General features: G+C 37.4%; 1 protein-coding gene and 1 pseudogene across 11 annotated transcripts in view; one reads left to right on the forward strand and one right to left on the reverse strand.

Moving 5' to 3' along the window:
* COBLL1 (cordon-bleu WH2 repeat protein like 1) overlaps positions 1-27623 on the reverse strand; it is a 145910-nt gene that overhangs the window by 72810 nt on the left and 45477 nt on the right. Inside the window, exon 2 of one of the 11 annotated variants that reach the window (XM_073241570.1) lies at positions 10221-10331. The exons of the other annotated variants lie outside the window; for them this stretch is intronic. Coding sequence (XP_073097671.1) covers positions 10221-10222 — 2 coding nt within the window. The 5' untranslated portion in view covers positions 10223-10331. The remainder of the gene's footprint in view (positions 1-10220; positions 10332-27623) is intronic. 11 annotated transcript variants of the gene reach the window in all.
* Positions 20626-26600, forward strand: LOC140850533 (catenin alpha-3 pseudogene; annotated as a pseudogene).

Genomic DNA, 27623 nt, shown 5'->3' on the forward strand with positions numbered 1-27623 from the left:
GGAGCATCTTTCCATGTGCCTGTCGGCCATCTGAATTTCTTCTTCGGAGAAATGTCTGTTCAGGTCCTGAGTAGGATTTTCTTAAAAATAAAAAATGAGAAGAGAGTGGAGGGAGGGAAGGAGACAGCTAAAGTAAGACTGGCAAAAATTTAGTGACTTTTGTGGCTGGGTGAGAAGTCATGCAATGTCTCTCCTTTTGTATTTGAGAATTACTAATATAAAACAAAAAATCTTATGTTCTATGGCACAGATGAAAACAATAATTGAAAATAATAATTAAAAGAAAAAAATTATTCAGGCTAATCAAAATGTACATTTTTTAATATATTTAGACCAAATATATATTGATCTAAATGAGGGTCACTTCTACCTTTTCATATGTAAAATAAGCTGTACAGAAAAATTTGTGAAGTTTCTTCCACTCTAATATTCCTAACAAGTGCTTTAAATATGGAAAGATCATTTTTCTTTCTAATATCTCTGCTTTACCCTCAATGCACCTCAAGCCCTAGGCAACTACTAATCTACTTTCTATCTCTATGTACCTGCCTTTTTGGATATTTGATATAAATGGAATTATACAGTATGAGTCCTTTTATGTCTAGCTTCTTTTAACTGACCATAGTGCTTCTGAAGTCTGACCATGTTTTAGCATGTATTTGTACTTTGTTACTTTTTATTACCCAATAGTATCCCACTGTATAACTGTAACATATTTTATTTATCCATTTACCAACTGATGGACATTTGGGTTGTTTCCACTTTGGGGCTATTGTGAATAATGCTGCTGTGAACATTCACATGCCAGTCTTTGTAGACCCCCCTTTCTCACTTGGCAGTCTTGTTATGACTTCACAGCATAATTCACTACTACATAGCAGGTTCCTAGTACTCAGTGTCACTCATCCTGCTGCCCACCAGGCACATGGAAATAATGTAAAGCTTTGATTCCCCCAAATTATTTGAAGTCACTAATATTTATTCAGGAAAGACCAATAGGTATTCAAGAATTATAAGCCACATGGAGACTATATGAAAAACCTCAGACACAAACTGATTATTCAAGAAACATCTTGATTATGACTAAAACAACTCAAAACCATAAAATTCTTCTTTTAATGACAGGTCAATGTGTTAGTAATATTGAATATATAACAAATATGAGGAATATAATTAAACATATTTATTTTATGATACAGTAGCAGTTATTGAATAGACTCGTGTATCAAACAAAGAGGTAGTTGGTATAATGAAAATACAACATAACTGTACTATGTACTTACTGGTTTCACTACCTAAAACCAGATAAGAGAGGATTTCCCCATAAGGGTTGCTTAGGTAACCACGTAGAGTTGAAAATTATACCTTTAAACTCACACACTGAACTGCTTTAATATTTTTCTCACTCAGCAAAAAATTCATTTTGGGGAAAAAAAATTTCTAGAGTTTTTAAATGTACCAACAGAACAGATATTTGTATTATCTCAGAAAACAGTTTGAGAATAATGATTTAGGAAAATGATCAAAAAGAAATGCAAATGTAAAAAAACCATGTAATATCTTTTCAGATACATATAAACACAGTCAGGTACTCAACTGTTTTCCCAATTAAAAAAAATACTAATTTCTTAAAAGCACAGTGGATTAGGACATATGATGTATTTAGTGTGAAATGACTCTTTTTTTCCACCATTTCACACTGGTTCTCAGAAAACAAAGAATTTGCACAACAAAGAAAGTATTCTCAGTTGTACGAAACTCTGGTTGTCTCTAAGCAATGGACAAAAATAAAAAACCATCAGGATCCCTAACAACGACAGTCCATTAAGAGTTTTCCCTTCTTCCCATCTATCATGAAGTCATTTACCTGTTACTAGTATTTTCTCACACTGTTAGTTTGACAACTCTCCCAAATAAATTATTTTATATATATTATCCCTCAATCATTAGCAAATAGGAATGTATTCTATATTCCTGTTTATGAAAAAGGTCAAATTACAGATTAGTTAAAATGAGCTCACTTAAAGTCATCATACAGTTAAAGGCAGTGATGTGTGGGAAAGAAATCTGAACCAGGAGATCAAGAAACATGAGTTTTCTACACTGCAATCATTTAGTGAGTACCTATAATGGCTTTGGGAGGAGAAATAAGCACAACAGTTACTGCACTCAAAAGATTAATGGTTTATTACTGAATAATCTTATTCTATCTGTCATAAAAAGTCCCAGTTTCCTTGCTCTTCCTTTCTCTTTAGGGGTCTTCAGTTTAATCAGTCAACAAGCACTGGTGAAGCACTCCTAATAACATCAACCGTGCACTGTATTAAGATACAATGGGTGGGACACAAATGCATTATAGTTAATTCTTAGAATAATCTTGTGAGTTGTTGTTATCTATATTGCACAGCATAAGGAACAAATTCCAGAGAGTAGAATTAACTTGTCCTCAGTGACAGCTGGTAGACTGCAGATCTAGGTTTTAAACCCAGGATATTTATTTCCAAGACCATTTCCTCTCCTCCATCCCATTCTGTTACTGAATCTCTTACTGTGTGTCCAGCACAGTGAAACAACAATCCAGGATCTTAAAATTCTACTTGGAGTGGTAAATGGAAAAAAAAAAAATCTGAACATTGTGAGAACCTACCCAATAAACACAATTTATTATTATTTTCTCCAGACCAACATCTGAAAGAACTAACTCATCAGAAGAAAAATGTGAGATGTTTGTATGCTAAAGACTAATTCATCAGAACCATGCTTTCATATCCATAAAACTGTAGTTAATATTTTCGAACAAAGGAAATCACCCACATTCTAAAAGGCAAATTATGTCATCTATCCAGTTTAAGCAACCTAAAATACTATTCCTGGCCCTCCCAACTACCATATATTTTGGTTCCAGGGAAAGGTAGCTAATTTAGTGTAGAAATACTGTAAAATCCATCCCAGTTTTTCCTCCGAAGAAACAACACAAGGAAATGACAAAGAAACATACAGTAGTCTCATTTATGCAAACTTTCCCTGAGGAAATAGGTGGATCAAAAACAAAGGCATATATACATGCCAAGTACCAGTGCTCAATACAGCACAGTCTTAGCAAAGATTTTGTTCAAAAATAGCTCTTAGAATATCAAAGCCATTAAAAGAACTTTTTTGGCACAAGAATTCTGGTATAATAGGTGTGGTCCTGTTATGAATAAACCAAGATGAAGGAGCTAAAATAATAACTGATGCATTGACTTTTTTAATCCTAAAATTAAAACCAATCAAATATATTTATTGCAATGACTTCACAGACCATCATTACATCCTTTTTGTCCCCAAAATATCACATGTATACCATTCATGTTATTCTTAATCAATGTTCTTAATTTTTCTACTCTTCTTAATGAAAACTAAAAAAGTAAAAGATAAAAACTAGAAAAGATAATTATTTGTATTTTATCTCAGAAGCAAAACTAATTCTTTAATCTGACAATTTCTCTTAGATGGACTACTACTTACTTTCATGAATTTAATGGGTCATCTTATAAATACATCTGCACTTTAAGAAATGCAAGCTAACTTTGACAAGTCACCTTTATTTTAACTCACTATAAAAACTGGAAGTGATCTTTATGTGCTTCCACAACAGTAAGTCTTAAAGTCAGTAAATAAATAACAACCAAATGTTAACTGCCCATCAATCCATCCAATTTTTTTGTTGTTGTTGTTAAACAATAGTTTTACATTGTTTTCTGGCATTTCTCTTTGGGAAAAAAATAAAATTAGCCAGATATTTTTACAAAAAGTTAAAACCTTTAACAACAGTCACTCCAACAAATAGAATCATCAGTGGACTACCCACATGACTCAAGAGTCCTATGACATAATTGACAAAAAGCTAAAGTTAAAAAAAAAGGTGGGGGTGTCAGTAATAGGCGCAGTATTGCAGGAAAGTTGAAACAGTAGGGTTTCAAAAGAATACGTTTCTAATTGTATCTCCATAAATGTTGTTTATGGACTAACCACGTCATTTTGTCTTTGGACAAATAACGATTCCCTTTCCTTTGACAAGGTTAAACAGTAATATGAAAGCATCTAGACACCCCATTTAAAGTCATAACCATATAATTCCACGATTCTGTAAAAACAAAAACAAATCTCTCACCCAAATTTAATTCTAAAGATTCATGTATAATCATTTCAAACATGAAAATAGAATATAGTTACACTCTTAATGTTGAATGTATAACGAGTTTGTGTTAAATAATTCTATTACTCCCCTCAGTTTTTCCCTTATTCCATTTGGCTCAGTAATTTGCCTTCTAAAGAACACATGCTTAGGGGGCGTAAACAAGACACCCAGAGGTACACTCTCCTCTTCCTTATTAATGACATCATTAGATCTGCCTATTTATAGTTCACTATCTGACCTCACAGCCTACATGGATAAATGGATTTGTTCAGTTTTTAATCTTCAGTGTGTCCTTAGCAATTAACCAGAGGCAGACAATAACATGATATATCTTTTGGATCTTTAAAATTAAAGAGGGTGAGACTGTACTTTGTTTTGATTTATGTGAAACTTAAATGTGATAAGGTTTCTTTGTGAGTGATATATGAAAAGCATGAATCTCATGTATTTCTATGGGAAACTAAACTTGAATTATGCAAGTCAGATTTGTACAAGACATTTAGAAACACAGCCCTTGTTAAGAGTTTTCCCCCATTCTGATTTCTGATTCTACTGAACTAATTATTTTCCAGGTCTTAAATATATTTGACAATGGAAAGTTGATTTATAATTTGAACACTTAGAATATTTCCTAGGTACAAACAATTGTTACTGCTCTGTTTTCTGAGATTTTTATAATCTTATCACTTCTAAGAAGACTTCCTTAAATACTCAACAGCTATGTTATAAGAAATACTTTTGTGCACTACTGGAGGAAAGGCAACCTGGCCACAGCCACTAAGGAAAACATTATGGAGGTTCCTCAAAAAACTAAAAATAGAAATACCGTATGATCCAGCAATCCCCCTTCTGAATATATATCCAAAAGATATAAAAAAGGGATATCAAAGAGAAATATGCCCTCTCATATTCATTGCATAATTATTCACAATAGCCAAGATATAAAACAACCTAAGTGTCCATCAAGGGATGAATAAAGATGAAACACACACACACACACACACACACACACACACACAGGAATACTATGGGAAAAAGGGAAATCCTGCCACTTGTGGTAACATGGATGGACCTTAGGGACATTTTGCTAAGTGAAATAAGTCAGACAGAGAGAGATACATACTGTATTATTTCACTTTTATGTAGAATCTAAAACTGCTGAACTCAAGAGAAATAGAACAGCTGTTATCAGGGGCTGGGGGTGGGAGAAATGGGAGATACTGGTCAAAGGGTACTAACTTCCAAAGATGAATTAAGTCCTAGGGATCTAAATACACAGCATGGTGATAAAAGTTGATAATATTGTATTATACTTGAAAGGTTCTAAGAGAATAGATCTTAAATGTTCTCACCATAAAAAAAGAAATGATAATTATGTGATGTGGTGCAAGTGTTAACTAAAGCTATGATGGTAATCATTTTGCAATATGTAAGTGTATCGAATCAACACATTCTACACCTTAAACTTACACAATGTTATATGTTAATTATATCAGCAAAGCTGGAAAAAATACTTTCTACCGCAAGAGACTGTCAGCTAATATCTTTCTTCACCTTATTTCTTTTAAGTTATCACACTTCCTCAGGGAACTATTTGAAATTTCAATTAATGGGAGCATTCTGATTATCCACAGACATCATACACCATAATTTTAGCCTAGATAGAAAGACTCATTTTCACATTTCATCTAAGATTACATAAGGCCAGGCATCTATTTAAGGGATGAGGTAGTGTGATCTTTAAAAAGAGAATAAGGGCTTAACACAATCTTTCTACAAATAAAAGTGCACTAGTGTATGCAAAATGATGAGTCAGGTTCTGTTCCGGGGTTAGCAAAGCAAGCAAAGTCATACGTAATACAGTACCAGCCAAGTCAGAATTTGCACAAGCAACTTTCTTACTCACATTCATGCTTACAGAGTTAATATTATACTAGGTCTGCTCTAAGAGTAATATGTTAAGGGTTAGTTGTTTGTTTTTTTAATTGAGGTAAATTTGACTAAAGGTTATTTTTACTCACTGCCTAAAGATATATTAATACAGAAAGGGCCCATGCCAGGTTGGTACAGGGAAAGAACACCAATCTAGGGACCAAAATGCTTGAATTGTTCTGTTAAGGAATTGACCACCTCTGAATCCCAGTTTACTTATTTACTGATGTTGAATGAAGAAAACACCCATTCTGCTTTATAGAGTTCTTGTGAGTATTAAAAAGATAAAGATTAGTAGCTGGTACAAGTGAAAGTCTTAGATAGGTATAACTATCATATTATTTTTTGAAATGTTCTAGATAATTTAAATGGAACTTTCCCCTCTTAAAGTTTGAAAATATATCAAATAAAACATAATGAACAGCAATAAGTTTATATATATGGAACCTAATGGATTAAGTATATTTCAGCTTGTTTCCTTTTCCAAAAAGCATAAATTATATCATTGCATAAAGATTTAATGTGTCAAGGAAAATAAATTATGTAATAGATATTTACTCTCTAAAACATCAATTCACATAAGCATAATTTCTTCAGCTTTTTCTATTAAAATTCTGACTGAAAGAGTCCTCAAATGTATTCAAATACTTGAGTAATAATAGTTCAAAGGAAAATACTAGACCATTTTTAAAAGCAGATGAGATGTTAAATTATTTTAGGTTAACAAATCACACATACTTACAATTCTTTGAGAAAGTCGCTATGAAATGCTAGCACTCCTTCAGCTATTTGCTCTTAGGACTAATGCTAAACCCTCCATCCTGGTCTGTTACTATCTCTGCTGTTTATCATGTGTTAAGTGCCAGGCACTTCTTACCTCTGACAAATATGTAAAAGAAGGAATTCACTGGTCTTACAAAATCATTCCGGGAATGATCATGTAACATTTTCACAGGTCCTTTTTCTGAACAGTAGTTTTACAAAAGTAGCTCCTTATCAAGCAATTTAAAAACTACAGAACCCAATGTTTTGTATCCTTTATAAAGTCATAAATTCTTGTAGATTTTCAACAGACACAAAACATTTAATTTTGAAGCAACATTTCACAGATTACCTGTTAGACGTGTTAGGGTATAGAAACATATCTGCATAATATTAAAGAAAAATTTCTTAGGTCTTTAGGACAATAGTCTGAAGAAAGCTGGGTACATGAAAATAAAATGCAGAGAAAAGATCAGGCATTTACCTTTGTAAAGAGGAAAAGGAAACAGGTAAATTTCTTGTATACGTCATAAGGCTTCTCCCAGCTGGTTCGAGGCAAACACCATTTTCCACCATGGAAACCCCAATAAAGCCAATGGAAGCAGATACTTAGGTTATATAGCTTCACCCCTGCTAATCCAGCAGGATACAGCCCTGAAGTGAATGGAGTAGAATCTGAAAGACTAGATTTTACACTCAGTCCTTCTACAAATCAAAGCTCATCTTTGTAACAATTCAGGTTTTGGGTTTTTTTAGGACTTTCAAAATCAAATACAGATTGAATAACAGCAATAGAAACTTCGATGCAAAATTATGTGTGCCATTATTTTCACTAATAGAAGCATTATTTCTTTTTCCACATGTGCAATACTGCCTCTGATGCAGCTATAGCCTGAAATAAAACAAGAACTTCTACTGGGGCTTCCTTCCCAGTCTTGGTCTCTTACAGAGTGGTCTCTCATACAGCTCCAGCAATATTTCACCTACGTCCTTCTCTACAACAAAACCTCTTTAAAGGGTAACTATAGTTTCCATCTCTTCTTCCTTACCTCATATCCGCTCATGAGTTCCCTCTCATCTGGCTGCTATCCACTAACCCCACTAAGCCTTGTCCTCTAATTAGCACCAGGGACCTTCAGGTTGCTCTGGACATCGAGAACAGACCCCTCCTCTGTTCTTATCTCTCTTGACTTCCTAGCATTACTCTAAATATCTGATATTGCCGATTCTGATATCTCTGCCCAGGACCAGACTCCTTCATGGCACGCATTCCCGTTTGCCCAGAGGGCCAGTTTGTCTCTGTTACCCCTGCTTTGATGGTGCAGTTGGGTTTTAGTAAAACCCACATCCCACCGCACCCTCTTTCACTTTCAAAAGTGTCCCAGGTGGCAGAATCAAATACACGGTCCCCCTACTTGGGGTGTTAATGCCCATTACTTTCTATACCTCCTCTTGGCCATCTACTTAGGTACCTCAGGCTTAACAATGCCCAGGGTGGAACTCCGCCCCTCCTCCCGTAGACCTCCCCATGTCCGTAAACAGCCCTGAGAAAGCCAAAGAATGAACCTTGATTCATCTTTTCCTCACTGCACACATTCAGTCCAAATATAGGCTGAATCCACACTCTTAATCTCCACTGCAACCGTCGTCCCAGGCCAGCCCGCCTCTACCACCATCACGGTCTCCCTGTCGGTGCGCTCATGCTGTGATCCAATCTCTTCCCAAAACTGCAGGGACGACAAGCTTAAAATACTAATCTATCAATTCGTTTCCTGTTTTAAGTCCTCCAAAGGCCTCTCACAGCTCTAAGAATGAATCCCAAAAGCCTCATCCTGGTGAACAAAACCTGACCAGATTGGCCCTAAGAGGTTCCCACGCCCTTCCCATTAGCTCACCGTTCTCCGGTGACACCGACTTTCTTGTACGTCTGCTGTCCACACGCACCCCCAGCCTCAGCGGCTTTGCCTTTGCTCTTTCCTAACCTGAGATTCTTCTCCCCTCGAGCGATCTTCATTATTCAGATCTCAGTTTCATTGTTACCTTCTCATAAAGATGCAGGAATCGCCTCAAGGGGCAAACTGGTTGCTATCACACACCCTATGTTAATTCTCTTCAGAGCATTTATCACTGTTACTTTTACTTATTTTACCTGGCTGTCCTCCCCAAACCCTGCCCACCTCAGAATCCAAATTCTGAGAAGAGATACCTAGACAGTCTTTTCACTGCAGGATGTCTCCCAGCCTCCCACAGACGCTCGGGCCCAGGCAGGACTGTCTCCTCAGAGCAGGGTGGTCCCCTGTGAGCCCCTTGACCACAAGGCCCTTCAGCTCCTGGAGCTGGGACCGCACACACTAGAGCTCCATCCCAAGTCACTGTCCCAGCAAGTTAGTCTAGGAGGAAAGAAGAGCTAAGATGCAGAGCTCCTCCAGTTTAGATGCAAAATTAAAGAGAGTAGGAGATACGGGTTAGGCCTCCGTTGGTGGGAATGTTCTACACAGCACTTAGGCCTGAGATGAGGCCTCCTGAGAACAAAGCTTGGCTCATGCACTTTTTAGATTTTTAAATAGTAAAAAATATGATATGATTACTTGTATTCCCTTTGTAATTCAGATAAATAATTTCAGCATCACTCCCCTATCCTGCGATTCAAGCAAAGTGCTGCTTTTGCTAAATGTGGGGCAGTCTGGCAATATAGAGCCAACTACCTCACTGATGCCCCCCTTAGCCATTACCTGCTGTGTAATCTAGCGTAAGTCACCTATCCTCTGCCTTAGATCCTCATCTGTAAAGTGGGGTCGTGATAATGTCTACTCAGGGGCTTAGAAAATCTAATATATTAATATAGAGAAAATCCTCAGCACAGTGTCTGCAACACAAAAATAGCTAACACTTATTGAGCATTCTAATGCCCCAAAGCAGGCCTTTGCAGTAAACATTTTTGGGAGTGAAATTAATTCTGTGCAATCCCCCCTGAAAAGAAGGTAAATCAGTTTAACAATGGATAAGTTATTAGTCAATATAAACTTAAAGATACACACATATGTGATCCTTGCACAACCCAGGGGCTGGAGGAGCCAATCCCCTACACAGTCAAAAATCCACACACAGCTTTTGACTCCCCAAAATCTTAGCTATTAGTAACCTACCATTGATCAGAAGCCTTACTGATAAGAGAAATATTTGATGAACACACATTTTGCATATGTACTATATAAGTATCTTTACAATAAAGTGAGCTAGAGAAAAGAAAATGCTTTTTCAAACTGTCACAAATGTTCAAAAATTTTTCCAATATATTTACTGAAAACAATCCAAGCATAAGTGGACCTGCACAGTTAAGACTTACATTGTTCAAGGGTGAATTTTTTTTAAGGCTTCTGAGTGAGTCACACGGAAAAGTTTTGGGATTTTCATGAGGGCTTTTTCTAGGTCAACTTTTTAAAAATGTGGCTTCTTCCTGAAAAGTAATTAATAATTAAACATTAATTTTAGACCTGATATTATTTTCCTTGGCTCCTAGGATATTGGGTTATGAGCTCTACAAAGGCATAGAAATTATTATTGCCACAAAGTATAGACAGGGGCTGCAGAACTCCTATTTATTGAACAACCACTCCACTTTTGTGTATTTTCAGCTTTGTGCCTTATTTACAAACCAAATGATGTTTGCCGTGGGAGGTGCTGCAAGCTTCTCTACTGGATTAAGTGGAAATCCAAAAGGCAGAGTAAACAACAGACACAGTAAAGATGTTGTGTTTTCAGGAAGACTTGCTGTCGCCTTGTGAGGTCTCTGGGCGAGGAGCAAATATAATTCTTAGTCAATAATTTGCTCTTCCACTTGGTCAAACCCTGTAACAGACCTCCTTTAAGAATACCTTGCCTGTGAGGTGAATATTTTCACCTGGGCATTTCCCTTATTTGGGGGGGAATTTTAAACACACACACACCCCTCCAGAGTTCCAGCAGCACTGAATAATCTGCTTCCCTGTGTAATAATTTCACAATGTTGCAGTGTTAACTGTAAAATAAATTTTCACTACTTTGAAACCAAAAGCACAAAAGTAAGATTCAACACCTGAAATGTAGATCACAATACCATTTTGATCTGCCACCCTGATTTTGTGTCAGAGGCCTTATCTGTGAAATGGCTTATCTGTAGGGATTTCAAAACATTATAAAAAAAAAAAAAACCATAGGGAACTGCAGGCACAGGAAACAAAAACAATAAAATAGATATACTTTCAACATATATCAAGAGCATAACAAGGTGTTCAAATCTCACTACTGCTTTTCAGAGAAAATGTGAAAAACACTTTACTAGATAACTGTTAATATAATTAATTGTCCAGTGATTATAATTTTTAAACTGTTCTCAACAAAGCTATGAATTGTTTTTTTATGAACTAAAATGTTAATAAGATTATTAACATTGATTTATTAGACCTTTTTTTAATCAAAAAGGTGTTGGTGTTGAAGTGCCTCATATCCATATAACAAAACAACACAATAATGGCCCATGTCCAACAGAAAAAGTATAGGAATACTTAGAGAGGCTGTAACAGTTCTGTGAAAGGTCACTACAAATAAAACTGCTACTAACGACTTACAGAAGGGTCAGGCTAACATTTTAATTTGTAGACAGAACAATGTTTTGACATCATTCTGGCCCTAAAGCAGAGGCTAATATTCACTGTGCACTTACTGTAGACAAGGCTTTTTATGCAGTGTTTCTCACATCCTCTTTCATTCTTTCTCACACTAACCAAACAGGCCCTCTGCTCGTTTGTGAGCATTCACCCACATTATCAAGTTACCCTGACCCCATTGCAATTCAATCACTGTCCATCAGTGCAGTAAGATGCTACAGAGCCACGACTCGTCTTCTCCATGCTATATGGCCTTCCCCATGACCTACCTATCTTGTGAGTGCTAATTATAACATGCATTGTTTTTTTAATGGTGTTTTTCTTTAGCCTCAGAGAAGACTACTATCTGGTAGAAATAAGGAATTTTATTTATTCTTGTAATTTAGGCCACTTTTCATTCAGACAATACTTTGAATTTCCCCTTTACTCTGCATTGCCTTTTTTTTTAAATTTAATTTAATTTTGTTATCATTAATCTACAATTACATGAAGAACATTATGTTTACTAGGCTCTTGCATTGCCTTTTACTTTAATGTTTTACAATTGTAGTTTTCCAAACACTACAGAAGTGTGAATAAACCTGATGCTAGCATGATTATAGTGGTTAATTCTCAGGACTGTTGTGGTCATATTTAAAGTATTACCAATGGTTCAGTAGATTGTCTAGCTTCCCAACATTTTTTCTTATATTATCTAAAGGGAAGATTAAGCCCTTAGTATGCAATTATGAAGACTATGTGTTTTTTGATTTCTACATCAATAACCCAACAATAAATGCCAGAATCCCACAGGTCTTTCAGAAGGGTAAAAGAAGCTGCAGGTCCCAGTGGACCACTGTAACTTTCTCAGGCTTCCTTTCTCTTCTCCACTCCTGGTGATTTCTCTCCTTTTACAGTATTCACAGCACTTATCTCTCCTTTCATTCATATTAATTTCACGGACTAACTAAGATGACGATTTTCCATTTACGCATGTTTTATATTCTCACACAGACTTTAAAATCCTTAAAGAAGGGAGTGTTATCACCATAGGCACAGAACATAAAAGACACTCAGTAAACACTTGCTACATATGTAATCCTCGATTGTCTTATTGTTCTATTGTTGTGCTGGCATTCTGTATCTCTAACTAGTTTTAAGTTCCTTTCTTAACAAAAATAATTCACAGATATTTCTTTAGGCCCCCCAGTTCCTTGCACACTGCTAAAGCATATATAAGGTTCTCAATGCATATACATATTATTTTGTATTGCCACCTCTACGAATTTCCTGGTGATGTGTGCATATCCATTGTCCAAAGCACTGGTTCTCTCAAAAAGGCTGGTTCTAATGTTAAATCCTCTGAGACACCCCTATATTCTCCCCCTTCCTTCCACTGGAATACTCTAGCCTCTGCCCATTGTTCACTAGGCAGTTAAAAGGAGGACATTCATGCGTACTCAGAGCACAACAGCGCTGATACTTGTGCATTATCTATTCCCCTCCGTACATGATGGACTCATTTAGGACAAAACATTTGTCATTTTCATTTTTTCACTCCACTGGCATGAGAAAAGTCGACTAATGATTTTTAAAATAATGAATATAAAGTCTAAATGGATACTTAAGAAAAGGTAGTCAGACATTCACAAGAATACTTCTAGGGAACCCCATGAATGAACTGAGGTTTTAGCAAAATCAAACCAAACCAAACAAAAAAATCCCCAACAACAATAGGCATAGCTCTTCATGACTAACCAGGGACAGAACCACAACTTACAGCAGGGGCTAACGCTGCAAGCTACACATTCTCATGTAAGCTAGGAGCTACAAAAGTGAGAGAATGTAACTGCTGGTAGTTGCTATGGTAGCAAAAATAAACCCCGTTCAGATTTTCCAGTCAGCCTTAAACAACGCTTTCTACTTGCTAGAGGTTTTCAATGGTGTTTAAGCCCAAGAAAGGAAAAAAAAAAAAAAATACACATCTGAGGCTTATTCTCCAGAAAGAAATAGGAAGCTGATACATGGGCTACAGCTGAGGCCTTATTTGATAAAAAATAATCACAGGAAATCCCCAACCCCTCCCAAAAAGGGGTTGTTTTTTTTTTTTACATCAGACAGGTATACAGCAGGCAGCTAAAGTTGATAAAGAAACTGAAATGAAGCAGTGACATTAAAAAAAGGTAATCTAGATTTTCAGGTGAATATATGCCTTAAGTTCAATTTAGTGTTTTTCTAAGTATAAAAAGAATTCTAATTAACAAAGTATATCCTGCTGCATAGAGAAATCATCCAGGAATATTTCAGCAAATGGATCAAAACTCCACAAATCTGGAGTACTCTTTCTACACTGCATTTGGAGTCCCTTTGGGCTGCCATGTTCAACAAGGTATTTTACAAACACAAATGGAAAGGCCCTGCCATATGCAGTCCTGCCATAAATACACACAAAATAAGATGGGTACAAAACATCCTGAAAGTCATATCACATAAAACAGAGAATATATATCTGGGCAGAAGTTATGGAGAAAATACCCTGGGGGAGGTGAGCGTTGGCATGGTCTAACAGGAGGTAGATTACAGGTATTAGATGGACCGGAAGAGACATTTCTGGGAAACAGGATGTATGCAGAGGCAGGCACAAGCGGGGACTGGACACCAGCAAGCAGCTCAGTTTATGGGGTGGTCTAGGAGTAGCTCAAGCAGTAGCCAGTGATAACACTAAAAAATAAAAAATCTTGAACCACACCACAGAGAACCTGAATGAAGAGTATTTTGCAACTCCATCCCTCTCAGGTCCATAATCCCTGCCCAGAGTGGCTTCAGTGTCCCTTTCCCAGGTTCTTTCTCACCAACCCTGCCCATACTGCTTTCTATGGTACGTCTGGAACTGCCATCCAGTTCCAAGAAGTTCATGTATATTGCCTTTCCCTCCACTATGCCGTCTCCATCACCAGCTTCTTAGATGGGGTGTGCTCATTCTCCCCTGGACTCTGAAGAGCAGGGAAAGGGGACAGAGTCAGCATCTTCCTGAATCCCTTCTGCACCTTCCACACTAATATTTCAGTTCATTACAACCACTTCTCTCTCCAAGGGTCTCACCATCTAGGAGTATTTGCCACTTTATCCCTGTTAATCACTTAACTCCACCCTGCCCTCTATGAACATGGAGGAATTTGACATCTGGCTCACAGAAAACTTACCCTTCCTTTTGCTGTAAATTTACACCACTCTGTAAATGTCAATGCCCTATTCAACATCCTATAGAGTTCCCTGGCTTCTTCCCACAGGGTTTTGTCATTGCCTAAAAGATTGTCACATCAGAAAGATCAAATTTTAATAACCCCACCTCTGATTATAACGTCTTAGACCTTTTCCACTTCTGCATCCTCTGCTCTGTAAACGTGACCCCAAATACCCTAGCATCATTTACCTGCCATCCATCACCCCCTACTTGACAAATCACCTGAGCCACACTGTCACCTACAATCTCAATTACTTTGCATCCTTGAACCTCCAGCATACATGGCTCATAAAAGCCCAACTTGGAAATACTATAATAATACCTTCCCTACTCCCAGGTGAGGCTTCTGAGAAACTAAACCCTGCAGAATTATTCTATTGTTAATTTCAGGCTGTCTTTTCTTATGATTTAGTTCTCTAAATTTCTGTAGCCCAACCTGAAAGAAGCTATTAGAATTTGAAAATATGAGAAGTCCTTTTTGACACAATAAAAACATCAGCCACCATAACAGGCTGGTCAATTGTTTCCTTACCACCTAGTTCAGCAGTGCTGGTGACTAGTTGGGATTGATTCTCATAAGTTAGCCACATTAAGTGGGCCCTAAAACAAGTTAAAAAGCAGCTCACCACCTTAACTACTGCGACTGGCAATAAATCAAGACTAAAACAATTAGAGAACGGCACCCCTCTGGCTATGGGAACTGCTATGAAGACTGGCTTAAAGCTGGTCCAAAGTGAAGGCCATGCAGAGAGAGAGGTGTTCTCCAAGCAAGACTAACGTGCAGGTGTGACATTTGGAACTACTGCATCCATTGTACTATCACTCATCAGAATGCACCTTTCTATTTTTAATCTAGAAATAGGTGACAACAGCTTCCATGAAGGTGATGGAAATTATATGAGATACATGCCAAGAATCCACACTAGGTCATCTAGCCCCACTTTCTCCCTCGAGGAGCTCCATAAGCCGGAGAATTGAAATGGAAGATACTATACACTTAGGCTGTATTCGGCTTTATCCTTGGTGGCATGCTGAGCAGAAGTTTGCTTAGGAAGAAGAGAAAACTTTAAATTGAGCCAGCGATTGGAGGGAGTTCAAGTTACTGATTCTGGAGTTCAGACAGAACAGAGAAATAAATGCTTGACAAAAATGTTGGAGATGCAGAGAAGTAGAATAGGTTTAGCAGGAGAAAGAGGAAGATAAGAATTTGCAAAGCGAATGGAATTTCTAAATTTATCATTTCAGAGGTGTGCTGACTCTACTTAGTAACAAGGGGGATAGTTGGCAGGAGCACATTAGAAGTCTTTTGTTTTTTTTTAATTTAAAGGAAAACATAAAGATATGGGACTGGATGAGTCAAATACTCCATCTTAATAGAAAATATGAGGACAGGTTAGAGGGGCCTGAAAAAATTATAGGAGATGGACAGCTGTGAATGTGGTCAAGAGTATGTCCCATCTTCAAAGTAGTAAGAATTTTTGTTTCAAGACAATAAAACAATATGAAGCAAAAATGGGGCACAAGGAGAAACCCATATTACTACCACCCCTGAGCTCAGGAGAATGAGTATCTTCAATGCACTGCTCTTGAAGAACAAGAATAGCGTGGGGAGGCAGAGGGAGGCATGAACTTGAACTTGTGTTTCTCACAGAGTAGAGGTCAGAGGGATCAGCTAAATATGCATCTAACCCATTAATTCTCAGAAATCTGTATTTCTGCCACGGCATTATTTCTATTCAGATTTCAGAAGAGGTGAAAATAGAAGATTAATTTAATTACTACTTAAATATCTACCTGAAAACCTCTAATCAGTGAGCCTATTTCTCATATCAAAATCTAGATTATAATTACAGATATTCTTTCTCCAATTACCCTTTACAGGACATTTTTAAAAATAAGTAATAATTGAATACAACTGGATAATTCTCAGCTAAGATGACTACTCACTTTCATGTTCTGCAGTTGACGGATGTTTTACACATAGTGGACCAATTACATAACTGCAAATAATTCCAGAACAGCCAGCTGGCTTTTTCTTTTTTTTTAGCTTACCAGTTGTTTCTTTCTCATTATACTCAAATGCATTGAAAGGAAGCAGATGAAGGAGATAAAAATATAAACATCAAGATAAAAATATGAAATATAAATACTCTTTGTAATTCAACATGAAGATTCCTTATTAAAAACTGTTATCTTATATATATATATAAGATAACTTAAAAACTGTTATCTTATATATATATATAAAAGCTTTTAAGAAGATAAGTAAAGAAAGAAAATGGAAAGACTACACAAGGAACTCCAGAAAAGAAAACACGGTTTCCCTAAGCAGTCATCATGGGAAAGTGTGCTGAAGACACTTGACTTCTCTCTAGGAACCAATTAAACTTCAGACTGTGTTAGGAACCTGACCTAAAAACAGTGCCTAAAGACACAACTCTAGCTTAGAAATAACTTTCTTCCCTTCCACATTTCTGGATAACTTAAACGACTGCCTTATAATGTGCTTTCCAAAGAGTAACTCCCACCAGAAATCTCCAGGAAAATCCATTTCTAAATGACTTTTCATTCAGAAAAAAATTGTATATAACTATCTATGTATAAGTTTGTATTGTATACACACACACTTGATTCTCTGTGGCTTATCTATGAAAAAGTGCTGTGGAAAATACTCCCCCAGAGATATAACAGATTTAGAATACTGTGAGATTATATCCACTACCTACTTTTTTCTTCTATTTTGAAATTAAGAGCTAGAACTTAATAAACCAAACATAAGTGCCTATTTTATATCATTCTGCTTATCTGGAATACTAATAAGACCCCACATATATCCAAGTTTCCAAAATTTAAAACAAGTATACAGACATACCTCGTTTTTACTAAACTTCACTCTGTTGTGCTTCACTGTCTCACTTTTTACAGATTGAAGGTTTGAGGCAACCTTGCATTGAGTCTATTAGCGTCATTTTTCCAACAGCATGTGCTCACTTCATGTCTCTGTGTCACATTTTGGTAATTCTTGCAATATGTCAACTTTTTCATTATTCCTCTATTTGTTATGGTGATCTGTGATCAGTGATTACAACTCACTGAAAGTTCGAATGATAGCATTTTCAGCAATAAAGTATTTTTTAAAGGATGCACATTCCTTTTTTTCATAATGCTGTTGCACACTTAATAGACTACAGTATAAATAAAACTTTTATATGCACTGGGAAACCCCAAAACGGCATTTTATTGTGATACTCGGTTTACCATGGTGGTCTAGAACAAAGCTGAGGTATGCCCACAACTGAATATATTAAAAATCAGATATTTATTTGAAAAGCATTTATTCACTGAGAAAGTCTTTCTTGGCATGGGAAAAAATTCTTGTCACATATATCTACCTACTCAAAACACTAGAAGAGTCGAAAAATCTTCCACAGGACACAAGACTAGAAAGGCCAAAGGTGACACTTTAATAAGGGCTGGGGTGAGGAAGGTCAGGAAACGCGGTCATGGGAAACAAAGCAATCTCATCCGTTGCCATGATTCTTTTTTAATGGTATAGTGGATGCAGTGGATTGGTGCTCAGTCTCCATACCAACTTCCTTCCTGTATGACAGAGGCCAAAACCCTAAACATTTCTTTTTCCAGACTCCCTTGCCATGAGAGGTCTGTAATGAGAAATGCAGGCATGAGCTTAGGAAGGAGAAAGCGGGCGGAGCTCCAGAAGATATCGGATTTGTTGCAGTAGCATTCCTTGTCCAGTCACTAATTTCATGGGTGTAAAAAAGTGAAGCATGGGACATTCATTATTTTGCTGGGACAAATCTAACACACACCAGGTGGCTTCAGAGTTACAATTTTCAGCATCATCTTCATGATCCCTGGATCACAGCTAAGCTCTAAGGGCAGCTTCTCTTTGTTTGGAAGTTTTTGATTATTGATTCTCTCATTTGCAATTTATTCAGGGTTTCTGTTTCTTCGGTCATGGAAGATTCAGTCAATGAAGATTTTATGTTTCTGGGAATTTTTTCATTTCTTCTAGGTTGTCCAATTTTTAGTGTATAATTGTTCACAATAGTTTATATAATCCTATATATTTCTACGGTATCAGGTGTAACTTCTATTTCTGATTTTATTTGGGTTCTCTCTTTTTTTCTTGATGAGTCTGGCTAAAGGTTTGTCAATTTTGTATATCTTTTCAAAAAACCAGCCCATTGATCTTTTCTATAGATGTTTTAGTCTCTATTTCATTTGTTCCACCTTGACCTTTACTGTTTTCTTCCTTTTACTAACTTTGAGCTGTATTTGTCCTACTTCTTCTTCTAGTTCCTTTCAGTATAAAGTTAGATTTTTGAGATTTTTCTTGCTTCTTGAGGTAGGCCTGTATCACTGTGAACTTTCTTCTTAGAACTGCCATTGCTGCATCTCACAGATTTTAGATGGTTCTTGCATTTCCATTTGTCTCAGAAGGAATTTTTTCATTTCTCCTTTGATTTATTCCTTGGCCCAATGAATGTTCAGTAACATATTTAGTCTCCACATGTTTGTCATTTTTCCAATTTTCTTACAACTATTTTCCAGTTTTATACCATTGTGGGCACAAAAGGTACCTGATATGATTTCAATCATCTTGGATTTATTGAGTCTTGGTTTGTTACCTAACATGTGATCTATTCTGGAAAATGTTGCATGTGCATTTGATAAGAATACATATTAGACAGTTTGGGGATGGAATATTCTATAACAATCTATGAGGCCCATCTGGTTTTGTTTTGTTAATGTATTTTTTTAGATTCCACACACAAGTGAAATCATATGGCACTTCTCTTTCTCTGATTTGGTTCATTTAACATAAAACACTTAAGGTCCATCCATGGTACCACACGGTCAGATTCGATTCTTTTTAATGGCTGAGTAATATTCCATTATTTCTTCAAATAAGTTTTCTGCCCCTTTCTCTCTTTTGTCCTTCTGGGATCCCTACAATGCAAAGGTACACTCAGTGTTGCCCCACATATCCTTTAAAGTGTTCTCATTTTTTAAAATTATTTTTCTTTTTGCTGTGTGATTTGGGTTATTTCACTACTATGTCTTTCCATGTCAGTGATCCTTTCTTCCATAACATGAAGTCTGCTATTGATTCTATCTAGTGTATTTTTCAGTTCAGTTATTGTACTCTTCAGTTCTCTGAGCCCTGTTTGGTATTTTCTTATATTCTCTTTGTTAAAGTTTTTGGTGTGTCCATCCATTCTTTTCCTGAGTTCAGTGAGCATCTTTCCAACCATTATTTTGAACTCTTTAAGTAAATTACTTATCTCAATTTCATTAAGGACTTTTTCTGGGGTTTTATCTTATTCCTTCATTTGGAACATTTTCCTGTGTTTCCTCATTTTGCCTAACTCTGTTCCTATATATTATACAAAACAGCTCTCTCTCCCTGTCTTGAAGGAGTGGCTGTGTGTAGGAGATGAACCTTGTTATTTAACCTTACCCTAGTTCTTGGTTAGCTCTCAAGCTGTCTCTCCAATTGTTTCAGACCCATGGGATCTAGAAATACAACCTCCTAATGACCTGAGCCTGGCACTCAAGAGGCATCATGTGGGCTGTGAATTCCCATTGGCTCTGGTGGGTCACATAAGCAGAGCATGATGCCAGGGATGCTCACCTACAGTGTCTGTTAGGGCTGCACAAGCTGTGCGGTGGTGGGAGTAGGGCTCTTCAGCTGCTGTATCTGACAATTCCATGCCAAGTGGCAAGGGAAGATAATCTCCTCACTTACAATGTCTAACAGTATCATGCAAGTAGCATGGGGAGGGTGCTGCAGGGTGCAGGGGGGAGAGTTATGCACCTGTTGTTTCTGGCATGCAAACAGCTGGAGGGGACAGTATATGGTGCCACTAAAGCAACTTGGGGAAGTGGAGCTGTTCACCCAGTGCTGCTACGTGGTCACTGTGGGTACAGAAATGGCACCTGCCAGTGCTGATGCCAGCAAGGTAGAGGAAACCTTTAAAGATGACTGACCACTAGTGTTACATCCCTAGAAAAAGTCTCAACAGACTTCTGTCCCTCTGGCAGATGTTTTAAGTTTAGTAAGTCAATCAGTCAATCTCCTTCACTGCTGATCTAGGCTCTTCTCAAACATGCTTTTTGCACTGAGCTCCAGAGCAAGTGGGTCTGCATGTAAATCCTTTAAGAGTGGAATCTTCATTCCCTGCAGCCCTATGTTTCTCCTGATCATTATCTTAGTTGGTTTTCAAAGCCAGGCACTTTAAGGGCTCATCTCTCGGGGTCCAGGATCCTAAAGCTGGGGTACCTGGCTTGGGGTAAAAACCCCTTGCTTCCTGGAGAGAAGTTTCATTTGTATTTTTTGCTTGTTTGTTTGTTTTTATTTTTTGAGATCCCTTCCAATTGTGGGTCCCCACAACTGGGATGGAATTTTTAGCAAGAGCATGCCTGCTGTTCCTACAGTTGTTTTGGTGTGGTCCTTTTAGCCTTTGTTTCAAAGCAGGTGTTCAGCTAGTTCCGAGGTTCTTTTCTGAGGGAATTCTTCCATATGTAGCGGTATATTTGTTATGTCCACAGGAGGAGGCGAGTTCAGGCTTAGAAGCTCTGTGCATATGCATCTCTTCCATCTGGCTTTTCCTGAGTTATAAAAGTTAAATCTAAAAGCCATATCCTAGAAGATGTCAGCGAATGTATCACAGCCTTGAAAGGCCAGGATGCTGATACTTTAGATCATGCTTCAGGTGCCATCAGAGGACCGGCGGCAAGAGTTGCTCACATTGTCACAGGTGAAACAGACAGTTACAAGCCAGGGCCTTATAATGAAGGTGTGATGAGAAATGTTAGCTTCCTTATGAGTACTGCAGCTCCTGAGCTTGTAACACAAGTGAATGTCCCCTTGGAAGTCTTCGGATGTGTTTGATGATAAGCAGTTTGTGGACACCTCAAAGCAGATCTATGATACAATTCATGATATCAGATGTTCAGTCATGATGATTCAGACCCCAAAGGAAACGGAGAACATGTGCCTGACCTAGAAGAGCACCAGGAAGTCCAGAGTCACACAAGCATTCAGACCGAAGGGAAAACTGACCCAGCTAAGGTGACTCAATTGCCTGGGGAAAAGGAAAAGATTGCTGAGCTTTGCCTACTTCAAGAAAAGTAAAGAACGAGCTGGATGCCAAGACTGAGATATGGGATGATGCAAGCAGTGATATTGCTCTGGTCAAGATGTGTATGATCATGACAGAGACGACAGACTTCACAGCGCGAAGACCCGTGATGTGATCCATGCAGCTTCAGTGACGACCAGAATCAGGATCAAGGATGGACGGCCTTGCTCAGCAAACTGCCAACCATGTCTAGACCCAACGTGCAAACAGGATGTGTTGGCATACCTGGAACAGATTAAACTGTACTCTCACCAACTAAAAATCTGCAGTCAAGTTAAAGCTGGAGGGAGAGCTCTTCATGCCAGCTTTAGACAGTGTCACCTCCCCAATCCAAGCAGCCAAAAACTTAATGAATGCTGCAGTACAGTGAAAATGTCTTACATTACGTCAACCAAGATCATCCTAATTCAAAGTCCTGCTGGGCACTGGCACCCTGTTGTGATGTGGCAAATAAGGCTCCTTTGTGCAGCTGTTAGATGAGACTAAGCAAAGAAAGTCCACCTAGTGAATTTAGATAAAGACACGTCTACCAAAACCAATATTCTACTCTAGTGCCTATATTACAAAGTCCTGGCTAAACACTTGCTTTAATTTTATACTTGATCGGTTCTGTATGTTGATCAGAGTTTAAGCCACAAACAACATAAAACATTGGAAGCTGAACCAACACGAACAACATATATTTGGGATCAGGTCATTGTCATCTCTGTATTGCCAGGACCTAATAAGTAATCAGTACATGCTTTTTCAATGAATGAAACCTTCAGGTGTCATTCAGCCTTTCTCATCAGAGAATATCTTAAATTCATTACCAAGTGAACATAGAAGATTCCAGGGAGTCCTGTCCCTCTGCAGTAGCTTAAGTGCACTCACCCTTTTCATTTTGAATTAAAACTGACATGAGCTCTTGACTTGGTTTTCAGTGGAAACAAAAGACTTCATTAACTATTTTTCCACTTAATCTCCATACTTTCTTTACCTGACCTAACCCTGAGACAGGGACCACGGGCTTAGACAGAGTAGGGTGAGGGCCTCTGGAAAAAGCAAGGCAAGATATTTACAGTCAAAGCAATGTCACAATGTAAAGTCCCTATCCAAACTCTGTGTTCAGCATTAGGCAAAGTCAAGGTCACACTAATTCTCTAGGGTAAAGATACTAGACTAGGAATACAGACATCTTCAGTGAGTTAATGGTTGAAAGGCCAGGAGCAACTGGGCCTGGAATGTTTGAGTGTTGCACAAGGGTATCTCAGCATAACCTGTGACTTCACTGTGAACAGCCCTAGCAAACAGACAACAACCCAGCCCACCTTGAGGGCAGGGCAGGTGGTACAAGTCCACACCCTAAGCCCTCAATTCCCAAAAATCCTCAACTGCCTATGAATCCCCTAGACAACACACCACCTGGGCTCTCTTGTACCCTCCTGGCGTGAGCCAGGAGCTCTTTCCTCTCACTTTATTTCTAAATAAAAGCCTCTGCCCTGGCTCTCCCACCTTGGGTGTTTGCTAAATTCATTCTTCAACTCCACAAACAAGAACCCCAGCATCAACCCCACAAATGTATGATTCCTTCTATTAAAGAATTAAGATTAAGATTTCAATTTCTAGGTATCTGTGTCTACTGCCAACTGGTTAGGCTAACATCCATCAGAAACTAACCAAGTTTGAGCAATCAAGCTACTTCCTCGATTTTAGGGGCAGCCTTGGTTACTAATGAAGCATTGTAACGTAACATTTTACATTCATGTAAGGTTACTAATACAACATTATAAAGGTTACAGCAAGTTTTGATGCCACACATGTGCTTTTTCAGGTTCTATTGTGTTCAGCAGTTCTGCATGTAGACTGTTGGCTTTAAATGAGTCCACCGGAATGTGGAGGAAGAATTTTCAGCCACGGGAAATGGGACACCAACTTTATCAAGTTGAGTTATAATACCTGAATTGTGAGGAGTTCTGCAGGACTCTAAAATTTCATTTGTATCAGCTTGCAGTGGCAATTAAAAGGAAAAGGCTGGTTTGAAAAACCTTTTACATAGAGTAAAATACGACTGTGTGAACTGTACCACCAAACTATGAAATAGAGCTAATGGCAATGAAGCTGAAGTGATTCTAATAACATTCTTTGAATTAAAAATCATTGAGGTCAAAAAAGAAGAAAAGAAAAAAGAAACATCTAACCCAAATTCGAAAGACTTAGAACCAAACTCAGACCCTGTTATTCACTATGTCACCTTGTGCAAAATTATTTAATCTCTGTAAGGTCAATTTCCTTAACATTCACAGTGAGCAGTACTGTAACTCTGGGGGGAAAGTCCCAGGGCAAAATACCTTTGAAACAGAAATCAGTCAAAGGAAGAAATAAAGTGAGAGAAACCCGTTTATTGTTTATAGCCAGTCAGTCATCAACTTCTGTTCACCCGTGTCTGTGACCCAGCTGCAAAAAGGGGCCCCACCCAACCTCTCTGGTCCAGATATACCCTTATTTTCCCTTATAATTATTTATTGATATGGAGATGAACTATTTCTCCCCACCCCTTGGGAGCACCTATTGATATGGAGAAGAACTAAGGCCAGGAAGAGATTCAGGAAATATTGTAATTTTACCCATAAGTACCCATCACATAGTGTTTGTATTAAAATCATATATGTAAAATGCCTTAATAAGCATTAGATGTCCTGAGGAAAATAGCTCTTTCAAGTCACTTAAACAGGTTTTTTGGCTTAACAAGCCTTCTAGGAATACTTAAATTTTTGAAACATTAATTTCTTACTAATGTTTTAAATATAGAGAGAACACTTTTGAGCATATATACTCTTTCTCAATGGAAATCCTTCCCTTCAAGAACTCCTGCCCTAAAATAAGTATTTAGGAAGATTCAGTGACCTTCGGCTGCTCTACCCCAGGGTAATTCCCTTCCACAGTCTGTTATATCCTGGAGTCTCTCCTTGGAGAGGACATTCCAGTGGAAGACACACCTTACAGTTCCCACCCATAAGCATTCTTACCACAAAACTCCACCAAATTTCCAAACTGGTACCACTACTCAGCTTAGTGGAAAAGAAGAATCACCAAGTTTATCTTCTGCTTCTTACTTTTAAAAAGTAGCCCTGAAATAAGCCCCCCACCAAGAGGCTGAAACTCTTAAATTTACCACTCTGGGCCGAAACCACTCCCAGTAGATTATGATTCAAACCTCTGTAGTATCAAATTTATTCCTTCTAGAGTGACCGCTATACTTATTAAATCAGAAATCAACAGAATACTTTTTACAGCTGGAACAAACCTCTGCTACATGCTAATGGTTTAGAAGCCCTTTTAAAGAAAGGTTTCAGTCTTTTCTTGAAAAATAAAGAGAGGACTTCATACCACCTTAAATTTCCAGCACTACCAAAACAACACTTTACAAATGTTGACATACTTTAGTTAAAAATACTTAATCTCTAGTATTTTCACATGTAATATTGACATCTGTTTTGCTGAAAAATACTAGAGGAAAACATATGAAAGATTATTATGATAATGTTTTGCCCTAAGATCTTGCACAGATCTTTTTAACTGAAATCACTAGTGATCCAGAAAAATGTTTTACATTGAGAGACCTTTTTTTTATAGTTTCCACGTTAAAGTTCTATGTCAAATTCCCTTCCAATTTTAATGGTTCTACATGCGACAGAAATAAAATGCAAAAAAAATCCTAGTATGTCATAGATTTGGACATTTGTATAAGGAATCATTCGATAATTCAAAACCAAACATAAGTGCCTATTTTATATCATTCTGCTCATCTGGATACTAGTAAGACCATAAGTATTTTCCCTTCTAAATTGTTATGAAGTCTGAAAATTATTAGGGTTATTAGAAAAGCACTGTTCAATTAGAGATTAAAGATGTATGTGAGTGTGTATCTTAAAATTTGTATCACGAAAAGTTTGCCAGATGGTCATTTTTAATCATAACTAGGGTTCCCCCAAAACCATATGATTTTCCATTTATAAGCACCAGGTCCTACATACTTAAGAAGAAGAAGAATGAATTTGAGGGAAATAATAGTGGAGCTCTCTTTGTTAAGCAAGATTATTGTCTGCCTTTTTAATCTGTCAATATCTTTGCAAGGAAAAATCTAAACCTCAAAACTAAAGGAAGCTAAGCCATAGCCTTCTCATCTATATCCTGGCAATAGCAGTACCTATTCTTACAGTGTTATTGTACCATAAATCATCCCTTAGATGTACGATAAAAGAAAACTGCACTTGTCTAAATGCTATGTCTGAAGGGTAAGGAGACTGACCTTGAGTTTGGGAGATATACCTTGGGGCAGTCCTGGTAACAATTTTTTAAATATATAAATAAAAGTTCATTCCAGGTGATCTGGGGGTTGGGATAGGGTGAAATGGGTACAAAAAAAACAAAATCAAGTGAAGGAAAATGCAGACACATCCTGAAGAATTATACAATGCCATATTTAGAATTCTGACACATCGGTGACCCTTTACTAGGCACAGAAATGGCCCAGCAAATTCCACACCATTTGGCAAATTCCATTGTTCAGTCAGATGCATGTTCCTGAATGAAGCGGTGAGAGCAGAACGGAGGAGAAAGAACAGGACTAACACACTCAGTATGTATCCGGCATAGGCACGTGAACACCCCAGAATCACAAGGAAATCCCATACCCCTGCACAAAGGCTAATGGTTCAAAGACACAGACACCCTCCCACCCCAATCCATCCCCTCCCCACCCTTCCTGCCTTGGGCTGCTTTAGTGTTTTCTTATTAAGTCAACACAATTTATATATAACAGCAAAAGACATTGTAAAACTCACGAATCCATTCCCCACCCAACAAGTACTAACTGCTTAAGACCTACTATTGTTAAGAAAAGCAAAAAATATGAATTTTTAAGCCTTCTAAGTCAATGCCAACAGCAAGAGCCAATACAAACAAAAATGAATTGTGAGAAATATTCATCGCAGTTACCAGTCTTCACTAAGCCTCCTTCCTTCTGGACTCTTCTCCTCTTCAACTCTAGGGACAAGTTGCTTCCATGAACCAAGTAATCAGATATGTTTATTTTGAAAGGGAAACTACCCAAGATGTTTCTTTTTAAGTTACTCCTTTATAACTACATTCTAAAAGGAGATCCTTTTCTTTTTTAAAAAAGACACCAATACTTTGAAGTACTAACAAGGCTGAAAGAATGTAAACTGAAAATTCTTCCACAAAATAATATTATATATATACACGTGTTTGGACAGACAGCAACAGAGATAGAAAGACGGGGAAAATGCAATGGGAAAATGCAATTTCCCATTAACTTTTTGATAAAAACATGCAATTCCTCCAGGTTTAGAAAATTAAATGAATTGAATGTCACTTAAATTTTTTTCATGGTATTACTACTAATCATTTCCATTTATTCATTATATTTTATTAAACTTACCATTGCAAAAATCTCCTAAATCTTCCTATGTCCCGCAAGTATAAAGACAGACCAATGACGATCTCCCCATTGAATCTCTCCAGGATTGTATGCAACATCTCATTAGAGCCCATTACAGATTTTATGCAGCCATACTATGCCTTCTTGAAAAATCATACAGAACATGAATCTAATTTATCTAAGATGCTACTATTTTATTGAGACCAAAGAACACACATTAAGAAGTCTAAAATAATACATGCTTAATCTTAGAGAAAGCTCTGATAAG

This window comes from Manis javanica, chromosome 7 (assembly GCF_040802235.1).
Source record: "Manis javanica isolate MJ-LG chromosome 7, MJ_LKY, whole genome shotgun sequence".
NCBI classification, from domain to species: Eukaryota; Metazoa; Chordata; class Mammalia; order Pholidota; family Manidae; genus Manis; species Manis javanica.